The sequence below is a fragment of the Borostomias antarcticus genome, assembly GCF_949987555.1.
Source record: "Borostomias antarcticus genome assembly, chromosome: 1".
Lineage (NCBI taxonomy): Eukaryota > Metazoa > Chordata > Actinopteri > Stomiiformes > Stomiidae > Borostomias > Borostomias antarcticus.
The window spans coordinates 16394977-16408180 of record NC_140234.1 but is presented as its reverse complement, the minus strand read 5'-3'; the positions used below and the strand labels follow the sequence as shown (position 1 = coordinate 16408180).

General features: G+C 46.5%; 3 protein-coding genes across 5 annotated transcripts; 1 reads left to right on the top strand and 2 right to left on the bottom strand.

Annotated features, from left to right (window-relative positions):
• Window positions 1–1208: 1208 nt before the first annotated feature.
• trappc6bl (trafficking protein particle complex subunit 6B, like) lies at window positions 1209–5257 on the bottom strand. Its single transcript, XM_084448220.1, has 7 exons — window positions 5187–5257; window positions 4835–4926; window positions 4567–4637; window positions 4303–4420; window positions 4110–4193; window positions 3594–3687; window positions 1209–3389 (listed from the first exon to the last, which is right to left on the bottom strand). Exons 2-7 carry the CDS (start codon window positions 4922–4924, stop codon window positions 3358–3360), a joined length of 489 nt encoding a protein of 162 aa, XP_084304346.1. The 5' UTR covers window positions 4925–4926; window positions 5187–5257; the 3' UTR covers window positions 1209–3357.
• Window positions 5258–5405: 148 nt separating this feature from the next.
• Window positions 5406–11895, bottom strand: LOC311313523 (uncharacterized protein). Of its 3 annotated transcripts, XM_084443662.1 has the most exons (7): window positions 11696–11895; window positions 11370–11399; window positions 10605–10654; window positions 10341–10416; window positions 8404–8902; window positions 7387–7716; window positions 5406–6463 (listed from the first exon to the last, which is right to left on the bottom strand). In XM_084443662.1, the coding sequence occupies exons 5-7, from the start codon at window positions 8825–8827 to the stop codon at window positions 5832–5834; spliced, it is 1386 nt and encodes a 461-aa protein (XP_084299788.1). In that variant the 5' UTR covers window positions 8828–8902; window positions 10341–10416; window positions 10605–10654; window positions 11370–11399; window positions 11696–11895; the 3' UTR covers window positions 5406–5831. The 3 variants fall into 3 exon arrangements, with proteins under 3 accessions (XP_084299788.1, XP_084299789.1, XP_084299790.1); XM_084443663.1 differs by having other exon boundaries at window positions 11370–11895; XM_084443664.1 differs by lacking the exons at window positions 10341–10416; window positions 10605–10654.
• Window positions 11896–12117: 222 nt separating this feature from the next.
• bloc1s3 (biogenesis of lysosomal organelles complex-1, subunit 3) lies at window positions 12118–13166 on the top strand. The gene has a single exon (XM_084442201.1). It carries the CDS (start codon window positions 12211–12213, stop codon window positions 12808–12810), a length of 600 nt encoding a protein of 199 aa, XP_084298327.1. The 5' UTR covers window positions 12118–12210; the 3' UTR covers window positions 12811–13166.
• Window positions 13167–13204: the final 38 nt, after the last annotated feature.

Here is a 13204-nt window from a genome sequence, read left to right as displayed (position 1 = left end):
AGGAACGGTGACAGCCCGACACACACACGCAGACACACACACACATACACGCTGTGAGAGTGAGTGAGAGAGCAATTACGAGGAGTAGGGCCCAGAAAATAATATTTTCTCCTCCTCTGCCATCAGTTAGAGCGGTTTGTTGAGGGAACTAGTAACAGCAATGCCAATCAGTAAACTCCAGCAGCATCAGAGCAGTGTGTGTGTGTAAGTGTCTGTGAGTGTGTCTGTGTGTGTGTGTAGGGTGGGGGCAGCTTTTGTATCAGGAGTACCGTGTTCTCTCATTCACTCCCCAGCTGCAGAGTGGTTCTAGGGCTCTTGTTCCCATACTGAGATTAAATCTCCCAACTCCAGCCTGAGTGTGTCTGTGTGAGCGAGTGAGGGAGTGAGTGAGCGAGTGTGTGAGAGGGGGATACTGAAGAGAGAGAGAGAGAGAGAGAGGGAGGAAGAAAGAAGAGTAGGATGAAGAGAAAAGAGGGGGGGGGGTTACTTTCCCCTGACTGGGCCTGCTGTGAGGTGTAGGGTGGGGAGGGGGCGGTTTGTTTCGTAATAAGCCTAACCAATAGACACCCCCGCCCCCCACGCCTCCCTCTCGTGGGTTTATGGGTGACATTGTGATGCAGGCGGGGCAGCCTGGCTCGGGGAGAGAGGGCCATGCAGCGCTATGCAGACTAGCAGCTGTCCCACACAGCCTCTCCTCCATCCCTCCCCCTGGCCATCCCCCTTTCAACCTGGACCTCCAGCAGGCCACAGCCTCTCCCTCCATCGCCACTTTCTCTCTTCCCTCCTCCCATCCTCCCCCTCGCTGGTTCTGCCCCCGGATCCACCAGAACAGGGCTCCTCCACTCCTCCCCCATCCCTCCATCCGGTTCCTCTCCTCCCCCAGGCCGGAGAAAGAGAGTGTCCAGGGGATGGACGGTCATCTCCCAGATGATGCTGTCTGTTTCTCTCACTTTGTTGTGTAAATGTTATGACACCCATCTTGTTTATGGGTCGTTCATAGACTGTCCTCTTGTTCCCGAGTCTCTCCGGGCTCATCTATGAGAGCGTGTGTGCAAGCGGTGAGTTCGCCTATCAGTTACATGCAGAGATGAACGCTGCTATGGTCACACTGCTACACTGCAGAACAAAGAGGCATTGACTGAGACAGAGTTACATCAGCGATCTTTATAAGAGGTAAACAAATCCGATTTACAATGACATCACGGCTGTTACAGTGGTCAGATGTACATGTGAAATAGCAATGTGAACAGACTTTGGTTAGAAAACTTGCATAGTAGTTTCGACTCGCGTTACTTAAAAAGTTAAACAACGAACAAAGTCAAAAGTAACTATATGGGACTGAGACATAGCAGAGACAGAGTAGAGTTCAGCAGCTCAGAGAGAGAAGTCTTCTCTGCACAGACAGCGGCGTTTGGGAAAGTCTCCCAAAAGCACCTCGCAGACCTCCCTCTGAACCGAGAGAAATGAATGAAAGAGTGAGAGATGAATGAAGAGAGAGAAAAGAGGGAGAGCCGTGGAGGTTGTTTACCAGAACACGGCCCAGCCCCAGATGGAGGGATGGAGGGAGGGAGCGTTTGAAAGTATTCTACAAAAGGAGGTAATGAAAGGGTCACCCTAGGCAGCTCTGCTCCGCTCCGCTCTCCATTGTGCGGCTTTACAGCTGAAGCTCCGCGCTCGTTTCTCCTCAGAAAGGTAAAAAAGCTCCTTTCAGCTCAGTGATGGATGGCGTAGTGGTAGCAGATTTAAAGTTCAGGTCGGAGATTAAACTCACAAAAATAAAGGAATAATACAACAGCGTTTGCTGTGGTGAAGAGGAAACAGACATTAATCATGTGCTCCTCTGAATGCCTCTACTTTAAATGCCAGCGCGGTTGTTTAAAATAACCGGCACATAATTAAAAATATGAAAAAAATATGAAAAAAAAATATGCAGGTAAAAAGTTAAGTGAGAAATGTTGAAATGGATGTCAAAAGAATGAAGCCTGAACTGTAGGGAGGACTTATCTAGCAAAGTGCTGTCACTCACTCACACACACACACACACACGCTTATTGTATTGTTTGTATATATCATGTGTGTACTTATTGTTTTATTTATTGTAAAGCACTTTGGCAAACCACTGGTTTTTAAATGTGCTATACAAATAAAGTTGACATTGACAAAGTTGACATTGACCGACACACACACACACACACACGCGCGCACACACACACGCACACACACACACACACACACACACACACACACACACACACACACACACACACACACACACACACAACTCAAAGATTTAATCAACCACCTCCCACTGCTCTCCATAATTATTCTGTGATAAGGGAATAAATGGAAACTGTATCTTTCTTAAGCAATTACTACCTATACAAGTACCAGGCTGCAATATGATTGCTAGTTAAGCCAGGTATAATAAGACTAGCAGACCTAGGGTTGCATCCGTTAAATGTTGAAAACTATGCCTCTACAGGGTTTAAGACAACTTTGTTCACAAGGCTTTCTATACAACATGGTAAATCTTGTTTAAAATGTAGGCATATTGCTTTGATGGACACTGAAGCAGACCTACAGACAGATATTCCCTGCCAGTCACCTTAAAGACCAGGGCTGAGTTTCCCAGAGGCATCGTAGCGCTACGTTCATCGTAAGCTACGGCGTTCATCGTAGGGCTACGATGCCTCTGGGAAACTCAGCCCAGAGAGTTCTTGTACAGACACAGCATAAACATGTTACTGGCTTCTGCTGCTGACCTACAAGGCATGCAGCTGAGAGGATCTAGAAAACACAGACATCTAGTGGTAGGAAAGGGGCATGCATCCCCACAAAATAAACTCGCCAGCAAAGAGGTTAACATCAAGAACATAAAATCAATGAAATTATATCAATAAACAGTAAGCCATGTAAAGCGGCAAAAGTAAACTGACACTTATTTGTGTTGATAGAAAAATACCCTGAAAATGCCTTTCAATTAAATTACTTACTACTTGGGATTCTGAAAATTATTAAGAAACAGGAGATGGCAGTGATGTTTTGATGAAAAATTACTACAGGTTCCACATGAAATTGAATAGGATACCAGACTGTTGCTTCAGGTATACTATAAAACTCTAATATATGTGTTTTCTGTCTTTACAATCTACTGTTGACATATAAAGCAAAATAAATAAGCCATCTGCGTATAAAAATAATATGTTGTAAACCCTCCTTGATCTAAGGACAATCAAGGAGCTAAAGGTTGACATTCACATTATTATCTTTTTCTCCTGTCCACAAGGAGTCCAGGCCAGGTTAGTTCAGGTCCAGACCAAGTAAGCCCAGGTCAGCTCAGCCCAGGTCCAGATAAGGTCACATCTTCTGAATCACTACCTGGAACTTACCTGGGAGGGAGATACGGCTTGGTGGTTATTCACATGGTAAACTACAGGCCTGAGCTGGTGTGTAGTTTAGTAATAGAGACCCCATAGGGCCCCCATGATCTAGTTAGAGAGACAGACAGATCCAAACTGAGACAGACACACACAGAGACAGACAGATTCAGATTCCAGACAGACAACTATAGTAGTACTACAAGTTATACTCACATGAGGGCATGAGAGAGACCTCTGCTGTGACCACACTGTCCATCCCGAGGTTAGACAGAGCTCCTCTCACCAGCCCACACGAGTAGGCCAGGTACTGTGGAGAAGACACACAGAACACACATCCTCAACAACAACAACAGCAGCAGCAATATGATCACAAAGTGATATTGAGGTATATGTTGATCTGAGTGTACTATTTTCTCTGTCATGTGTATTGAACACACATTGTAAATTGTATTGAACATAAGCATAACTTTTGTACTATATTTCCACAAAGACAAGCCTCCTTCTTTGTTTTTGTCCATCAACTTTTGACCAGTAGTCTGCTGTGTTTTCATGTCACCCTTTGGTATCGCCTCAACCTGCTTGGAACCTCGATGGAGAGGTTCCAAAAAAGTACTATGTACCAGGTACTATCCACAATTGTTGCCGATGGAAAACGAAAAAAGACGAGTAGGGTCAAGTTGAATTGAGCCGGTAACATGGGGTGAAAAAGCAGAGCCTATGGTGTGTTACCTTAGGTGCTTCCTCCAGGTACTGTTTCCCACTGGAGAACTGGGTCAGCAGAGAGAACTTGTTGTCCTGGAGAACATATGTTCCCTGTAGAGGAACAAGAACATGTAGTGGTCAGGGAGAACAGGAAGGGGAAGGGCAGTATGGGAAATAGTGTTTCTGGGACGTGGTGCTATTTCCTGTGTCCGGGGCTCACCTGGTGGTTGGTCCTGAGGTTGTCCACCTGCTTCCTGAAGACGTTGATCCAGAAGTCTTTGCAGATGAACTTCATCACATCCAGGTCGTCCTTGAAGCTGGGGGAGTCTTTGGTGAACCTGAGGGATCATCAGACACCCCATGTGTAAGATTTAGATGTCTGCAGACTGTAGACTATACATTTGTCTCTAGGCCCTACCCTACTTCCCAACCAGGCCTGCTGTAGCATATGGTAGGGTACTTATGACATAGTACCTATGTGTACCTCTCTATCAGGCCCTGGCCCACTCTGAAGCCCATGCCCTCCAGGATAGAGACACACGTAGCCCTGTCGTGCTGTGGAGAGGTGGGAAAGACAACAGAAAGGTTGGACACTGTACAGAGCAGAGTTAGCTATAGCTGTGTGATATGATACAATGGTGACCTGGCAAGATCAGATGGCTATGCATGCATGTTGTAATCTGAATGTCTTTGGTTATTATGGTTACTTAGCTAGGAGAGGTGATCAACCAGCCAGAAATATAGCTAGCTACCTTTTCCGTCTCTCCTCTGGAAGCTTGCTCTTTGTAAATATGGGACACCATCTCCATGTGGAGGAATTCAAACAGGGCGTCGTCTGCCATGTCTGGAATGACAAAGATTATACATTTGAAACTAAAACGTATTAACGTTACACGTTTGACGTCCACGAGATGCAACATAAATGAAAATGACAAGGGACGGCAGGCCAACTGTGACGTTAGCTAGCTGGTTAGCTAACGTTAGCTAGCTAGCTAATCTAACTAATGATTTAGCACCGATTAACTGCTCGCAACGTTTCTTCTGAACGACGAGTTTTCTCATTTCTGAAAATGCAAACAAATTCATGCAATAACATACGTGTACCTGAATGTTTGGAGTGGGGTTCTTAGCACCGTCAGCGATGTAAACAAAGTGGTTCCTGGCTACGGAAGCTGCGAAGGATTCTCGTACTCGGCACTATCAAATGTCAAAAGAGGGATTTCATATCGAAGGAAACAGAGACAATGATGCTGCCTTCTAATAGTATTTTTTTTTTATTTCTCTCTCTCTTTTTTACAACTTAATTTCCATAACAATTTCCACAACTCAGTCCATAAATAAGCATACTCTGCTGTACAGTTAGAATCAAGTGTGTGTGTGGGTCCTTCTATTTTACATATTTTGACTTGTTTTAAAAGGTGCCTCCATGACCTAACATTACAACATTCACTGGTCAGAGCCACATATACTCTCGTCATTGGAACTGTAAATAGCCAATAGCCAGCAAAATAAAACAAAGGTCCATAATGGCCCCATGACATTATTACAATATGTCCGCAGCTGCTCTGAAAGTGGGTATGGGGATCCATCACCCCAGGTCCGAGGTGTCCAATTCAGGCCTCTCAACATCCAAGGCCAGGGCACTGGAGGTTTCTATAGCTGGGTTCTCTTCCCTGTGGATTGAGGTCTTGCGGCACCGCCAGTAGAGTTGTCTCAAAAGGGTGAGGAGGGTTTGGAGGGGGAGATCTGTCAGGAGGGGGACTGGGAGGAGGGTTCCGAGGGAGGCTTGGAGGGGGAGCTGGGCCGGGAAGGGGAGGCCTTACTCGAAGGCTGTGAGGGAGAAGGTACCAAAGACGGGGGCTGAGATGGAGAGGTCTTGCAGGAGCAGGGCTGCTGTCTCTGGGTCTGGACCTGCTCCACCCCCCTCAGGATCTGGACCAGAGCACTATGGACCTGCAGGACCATGGAGGACGGGTCAGTCTGCAGTGCGGGCTCAGCCTGCAGGGGGGGGTCAATCTGCGAAATGAGGGGCTCAGCCTGCAACAAGGGATCGGTCTGCAACACAGGTGTGGAGGACTGTGGGGAGGAGGCAGTCTGTCGTTTGATGGCAGTGACACTCCGGTCGGGGTCGGGTTTGACCTGGCGGGTGGCAGGCCGGTCGGTAGGTTCGTCAGGCGAATGGTTTGTGTGCTGGTCCGTGTAGTGTCCGGTGGGTCGGTCTGAGTTACAGTTTGTGAGCTGCTCCAGCAGGCGGGTCTGCCGGTCTAGGAGGTCCAGCAGGCTGCAGTGGAAGGCCCTTTGCTCTGCTCGCTGCATTGCCACCTGCTGGTTCAACAGGCTCAGCTGTTGCAGGACCAGGCTGGGGCTGTCCTCACAGCTGCCTGCAGGGACATAATACACCAGCATCAACTAAGATTCAAATTTCAATATTATATATATATATTTTTTTTTTTTCAATATTTGATAGTCCAAAAGGGAAATGTGACACAGTGGTGACGCCGACTTGGACTGGGAGGAATCTGGGTGTAACGACAAACTGTCGTTCTCCGCACATATCACATCCGTCACACGCTCTTGCACATTCCTGCTCTACAACATACGGAGGATTCGCCCGTTCCTCACTGACAAAATGGTGCTCATCCATGCCCTTGTCTTCTCCCGCCTGGACTACTGCAACTCCCTCTGTGCTGGGGCCCCAGCGTCAGCGTTGTCCAGAAAGCTGCTGCTCGCCTGGTGTTCAACCACCCCAAGTTCTCCCACAGAACTTCCCTTCTCTGTTCCCTACACTGGCTCCCTGTAGCAGCTAGCATCCAGTTTAAAACTCTGGTACTAGCCTACAGGGCAAGTGAACAGCTCCCTGAAGGAACAGCTCCCTCCTACCTCCAGGCCATGGTCAAACCCTACACCCCCTCCCGATCGCTACATTCTGCTACCTCGGGGCGACTGGTTGCCCCGTCACTCCGAGGCCACTGCGGTCGATCGACACGGTCATGGCTCTTCTCTGTCCTGGCCCCGCAGTGGTGGAATGAACTGCCCACTGACATCAGGACAGCAGAGTTTCTGCCCATCTTTCACTTGCACTTTGCCTTCAGCACTAGATTATGCTCTTAGTCAATTGTTTTAGAAAGGAGGCGTACTTGTGAGTTCTGGCAAGTAGTAGTACATTGGCTTTTCCTACGTTAAATGCAAGTCAATTTGGATAAAAGCATCAGCTAAATGGCTTTAATGTAATGTAATGGTGTGCAGTCAGGGTGAAAAACAGGATATGAATAACTTCAGATATCAGTTATCAAACAACACTAACCAGAGTGAAGGCCTGGGCTGCAGGTGACATGCTCATTGCTTCCCTCCCTTCCAGCCAGACAGGATAGAGGCTCAGGCTCTGTCTTAACAGGAAACAGGTACTCCCCAGACTCTCCCAGGGTCATGACCTCTTCCGACCCCTGCTCTGCCCAGCGAGGGACACCGAAGCTGAGATCCTCTAGGCCAGGTTCCCCCCAGGCCTCCTCCGGGGGATGCACCCCCCAGCCTGGAGCCCTGGGGCTAGCCGGTCCCTCCTCTGGGGAGGTCTGGGGTTCATCATCGTGGCCCAGTGGAGGGGCCAAGGAACTCTGCCACGGTGGGACGAATTCACCTGGGGAAGGAGAAGATAACGAGCGCACGGTGAACTTGTCGTCCCGCACCTGTGATGATGCATCTCATCATTATGTAGAGATGCTGAACGAAATTGGCCATCTTGCCGTTGATCTAGCACCACATAAAGAACAAAAGCCATGCGATAAAATGGTACGATAATCCATTGTTTATTGTAGTGACAATGTTGCAATTTGCAGATGCTACTGTCCCTTATTGTACGCAATAGCTTTGCTTTTATCAAAGCAGTTTAGTTTATAGCCCACTTCAGTCTTCTATTGTGTTTTTATGGTTGCATCTCATTCAAAACATCTACAATTAGCGTGTATGAATACAACAGAACGCGGTGTGTATGCAACTGTGTTGATATCGATTGATGCATTTTTGCTTATATTCCATTTCATCTCATTCGAAGCATCTACATTTAAGACATCCAGAATATACTTTTTTTGAGACCAATCATAGCTTTTTATGTACAGAGCAAAATGTACCTGGCAATGGAAAAAAGAATTGTGGCGAGCGCTCCTCTGGTGGGGGGCTCTGGTACATGTGTGAAGGGCGTGTGCACAGCATAGAGAGACAAACGGACGAATGGACGCACATACAGGGGTCAAAGGAATGGGGTTGCGGAGGAAAGGAGGATAATGAGGGAGGGGAGGAGGGGAGCGGACGAGACGACGCAAATCACCAGTGCGATCGTCAGTGTGGTCCTCCAGGTCCGACAGGGGCCGCTCCACCATGCTGTGCCTTTCTGCGGAGCCCGGTTCTGGAGCGGCGGCGCTCCCCGACACCCGGGCCTTCCTGGCCAGCATGCGGTCCAGCAGCCGGAAGTAGCGGAAAGATTCGATGGCGGCCGACCTCGCCGCAGGGGAGCGGTAGCCCGCCGTCTTGATCTTGCGGTACTTATGCTTGAGGCTTTTCCAGCGGTTGCGTATCTGGTTGACGGTGAAGTGGATGTCCCTCTGGGCCAGGTCGCCGCGCAGGCGGCGGAAGTGCGAGTGGTTGCGCTGGCGTTTTTTGTCCAGCTCATGGACCAGGTCTAGCTGCTGGATCAGCGTCAGCATGGCGAACGTGTCTGACTCCGTCCACCACTTGTTGGGCCTTCTCTCCATGGCGGCGCCCCCTGGTCTCCTGCTCTCTCTCCTGACTGTCTGGATTTATCTCCGTTGGTACTTGTTCCAAGGCTTCTGGGTTTAGAGTTAGAGTAAAATATGTGGTTGGTATATATATATATATATATATATATATGTATGTGTGTGTGTGTGTGTGTGTGTGTGTGTATACAGACGTGGACAAAATTGTTGGTACCCTTCCGTTAAAGAAAGAAAAACCCACAATGGTCACTGAAATAACTTGAAACTGACAAAAATAATAATAAATAAAAAATTTGCTGAAAATTAACTAATGAAAATCAGCCATTGCTTTTGAATTGTGGTTCAACTGAATAATTTTAAAAAGCAAACTAATGAAACTGGCCTGGACAAAAATGATGGTGATGATTTCCCCTAGAAAAGATTGATGGTGAAAAGTAGTCAGTGTGCTGTTTGGTATCATGGTGTGTACCACACTGAGCACGGAACACAGAGATAGGAGAGAGTCGTCTCAGGGGATTAGAAAGAAAATTATAGACACGCATGTTAAAGGAGTAGTAAAGGGACAAATCATGTTTAGCCCTGTTTTAGGGTTACTTATGATCATATACAATGGTTCAGATCAAAAAGTTGACAAAACTAGCACGTTTGATAAAGTCTGATAATTGCTCTACCACCGTTTTGGTCATACAATGGATGTTGGTGGGCACTGTGAAAAATAATTCAAAAAACATGTTGAACTCTCAAGAAACTCACAGAGGTGTTAGTTCGCGTTCTAACATATAATTCGCCATAAAGTAAGATTCTAGTTCATCTGGAAAGGCTTTTTTAAAAATATTTAGCATAGAACTATTTAGTCGCAGCACATACGTGTGTAAAATTCCGCAAACTATGTAGCCTAGCAACATAAACAATAACAATAGCTACCGTAAGTAGTTCCGCTTCCTGAATCCCCTCTGCGGATTGATCTACATATATACAACGGTCACATCAATAAAAGTCCATGGATTTCATAAAATGATCAATAAAACCCTACAGGATTCATACTTTGCGGCGAATTTTATGTCAGAACACCAACGGACACCAATTACCCCCTCGGTGAGCTTCTTGTCTTTGAAATCGAGAGTTTAACATGTTTTTGAATGATTTTTCACCCACATCCATTATATGACCTAAACGGTGGTAGAGCAATTATCAACTTTCTCAAAAGTGCTAGTTTTGTCAACTTTTTGATCTGAACCATTGTATATGATCATAAGTAACCTTAAAATAGGGCTAAACATGATTTCCCCCTTTACTACCTCTTTAAAGGTAAAGGCTTTAAGACCATCTCCAAGCAGATTGATGTTCCTGTGACTACAGTTGCACATATTATTCAGAGGTTTAAGGTCCACGGGACTGTAGCCAACCTCCCTGGACGTGGCCGCAAGGGGGAAATTTATGACAAATTGAAGAGACGGAAAATATGAATGGTAACCAAAGAGCCCAGAACAACTTCAAAAGAGATTAGAGGTGAACTCCAAGGTCAAGGTACATCAGTGTCAGATTGCACCATCCGTCGCTGTTTGAGCCAATGTGGACTTCATGGAAGACGACCGAGGAGGACACCACTGTTGAAAGCAAATCATAAAAAAGTGAGACTGGAATTTGCCAAAATGCATATTGACAAGCCACAAAGCTGCTGGGAGAATGTCTTTTGGACAGATGAGATAAAACTGGAGCTTTTTGGCAAGTCACATCAGCTCTATGTTCACAGCCACAAAAATGAAGCATACAAAGAAAAGAACACTGTACCTACTGTGAAACATGGAGGAGGCTCGGTTATGTTCTGGGGCTGCTTTGCTGCATCTGGCACAGGGTGACATGAATATGTGCAGGGTACAATTAAATCTCAAGACTATAAAGGCATTCTGCCCAGTGTCTGAAAGCTTGGTAATGACCCAAAAACACACAGCTAAAAACACCCAAGAATGACTAAGAGCAAAAACATTGGACTATTCTGAAGTGGCCTTCTATGAGCCCTGATCTAAATCCTATTGAACATCTGTGGAAGGAGATGAAACATGCAGTCTGCAGAAGGCACCCTTCAAACCTGAGACAGTTGGAGCAGTTTGCTCACGAGGAATGGCCCAAAATACCTATGGACCAGGTGCATAAGTCTCATTGAAAGTTACAGAAATCGCTTGATTGCAGTGATTGCCTCAAAAGGTTGTGCAACAAAATATTAAGTTAAGGGTACCATCATTTTTGTCCAGGCCAGTTTGTTATTTTTTTTAATTTTTTTTATTGTTCTGTTGAACCACAATTCAAAAGTAATGGCTTATTTTTGAGAATTTTTATTTATTATTACTTTTGTCAGTTTCAAGTTTCAAGTTATTTCAGTGACCATTGTGGGATTTTCTTTCTTTAACGGAAGGGCCCCATCAATTTTGTCCACCTCTCTCTCTCTCTCTCTCTCTCTCTATATATATATATATATATTACACACTCACACCCAGGTGAAATATATTCAGGCAGCAGCAGTCAAGTTGCCTTGTGCAACAGAAAAGAAGATCTAACTCACCCTAGAGAAGATGTCACAGCATCCTGAGAGCTGAGAATGAGAAAAGAATCGTGACAAGCAACTCCAAGAGCTCATTACCATGTTCTCTAAAGAATGCATCTGACAGCTCTGCACCTCGCATGTCGTTTCTGTTATTAGGATAGGGCCTACGTGAAATTGCATTGTTGACTGCATTGACACACACGTCGCCTTACAACGTGACAATCTCAATTGCAAGATCCGCATGTAAAGTTTGGTGTCCCCATGTTGCCCAAAGTAAATCATCACAAACATAACAACTCATCTGATCTAGGACCAGGACTGATGCTTAGTCAGTCAAGACTGACCAGTCACAGCAGTGGCTAGCTAACGGTAGCTACGGAAGGTCCAGCGGAGGCTCGGTGACTGCAGCGGCCATCACAGGTGACTGATGACGAGAAGAGGTAACGTATACCATTCGGCAAGGTATGGCACTCTGCGGCCATGATTATTTTTTAGTTTGGTTTACCATTTTCAATATAATTACAAAAAGCGGGCACGATGTCAGCAACAGAGGAGACCCCATTCCAATGTACAGTAGGCTATTTTACGCAGGACACAGGGATGCGTCAAAAAAGGTCCACGGCGACGGCGTGCGTAGCTGTCAGCTGACTGGGGTTTGTTGACATTCCTCTGATCACATGTCATCCTACTCCGCGTCCGATTGGCTTTTCCCTCACAAGCAGCTTCACTTCCTGCTCGTGACTGTAGTTAGTGACGGTACGTTTTTCTTTAGCTACAAACTAGTACTTTGTTTCCAATTGAGAAAAATAAATTGCATCAGATTATTATCACATTTATAGTAACTTGGTTTCCAAGTGGAATGGCGAGCAACAAATACCAGATAGTGGTTCAGGGTGAGGCTTCAGAGACGGACTCGGACGACGAGGTGTACATCACCTCCCTCTCCGCTCCCTCCGCCGCTGCAGGGGGGAAGGTTCCCGGGGGGGGGAAGGTTCCCGGCGAGGCCTCGGAGACCGACAGCGAAGGCGAAGTCGAGAAGGCACGGAAAGTCGCTATAGCTGCGAGTACCGAGATACTACGGAGGGATCTGCCCCCGCTCGTCGTGATCAGAGACAACCCGGACATCCCGTCGGTGGTGGAGGGCCGCCCAGCGTCGAGGGCAGAGTCTACAGGACAGTACAACACCTTACTTCAGCAGAAACTACAGGAGAGCAACGCGCGTCTGTGCACCGACGTGTCCCAGAGTGTCCGACAGGTCTACGTTAACGCCACCAAAGAGATCCGCGTGGCCACTGGCCACCTGAACAACTCTCAGAGCGGCATCATCAACGCCAGTCACAGCATCCGGCTTATCCTAGACGACCTCAAATCTGTCTCCGAGAAAATAGACATTATCACCAGCTGTCACCTGCTGCCAGACATCACTATATCTAGCCCTGTGGGCCTACACGGACAATGAAGTCTACCTACTACAGGCTACTGCAGGCTGGGCATGGATGGGTTAATTCAGTTTACTTAAAACTTTTAATGTATTATTTAACAGAAAGTATGAAATGTTGGCCTACTAATTGAAGTGTATTGTTAACAAAGAAAAGGTATGAAATGCCTGGTCATGGGTTCAGCTATGACATTGTTGTGCCATATGACTACCCCTCTGCCTTTACAATCAGTGCATCTATCCCTTTAGTGGTATAATATAACAACGTAGTATGATGATCCCACTGACATTAGAGAAGATGCAGAATGTTAAATGCCCTATATACTGTATAGGCTATGTTCATAAAATGTATTTGAACCGAAACAAAGACAACAACAGTCCACTGAATTTCAATAAAGTCCACTTTAATTGAGCA

Coding starts and splice junctions, on each gene's coding strand:
- trappc6bl (XM_084448220.1), bottom strand. CDS start 4,924: ATGGCAGACGACGCCCTGTTTGAATTCCTCCACATGGAGATGGTGTCC. Junction 4,638..4,834: donor CCAGAGGAGAGACGGAAAAG/GTAGCTAGCTAT, acceptor ACCTCTCCACAG/CACGACAGGGCTACGTGTGT. Junction 3,688..4,109: donor ACCTGGAGGAAGCACCTAAG/GTAACACACCAT, acceptor TCTTCTCCACAG/TACCTGGCCTACTCGTGTGG.
- LOC311313523 (XM_084443663.1), bottom strand. CDS start 8,827: ATGGAGAGAAGGCCCAACAAGTGGTGGACGGAGTCAGACACGTTCGCC. Junction 7,717..8,403: donor CCACACTGACGATCGCACTG/GTGATTTGCGTC, acceptor CTCCTTCCCCAG/GTGAATTCGTCCCACCGTGG. Junction 6,464..7,386: donor CAGCCCAGGCCTTCACTCTG/GTTAGTGTTGTT, acceptor ATGTCCCTGCAG/GCAGCTGTGAGGACAGCCCC.
- bloc1s3 (XM_084442201.1), top strand. CDS start 12,211: ATGGCGAGCAACAAATACCAGATAGTGGTTCAGGGTGAGGCTTCAGAG.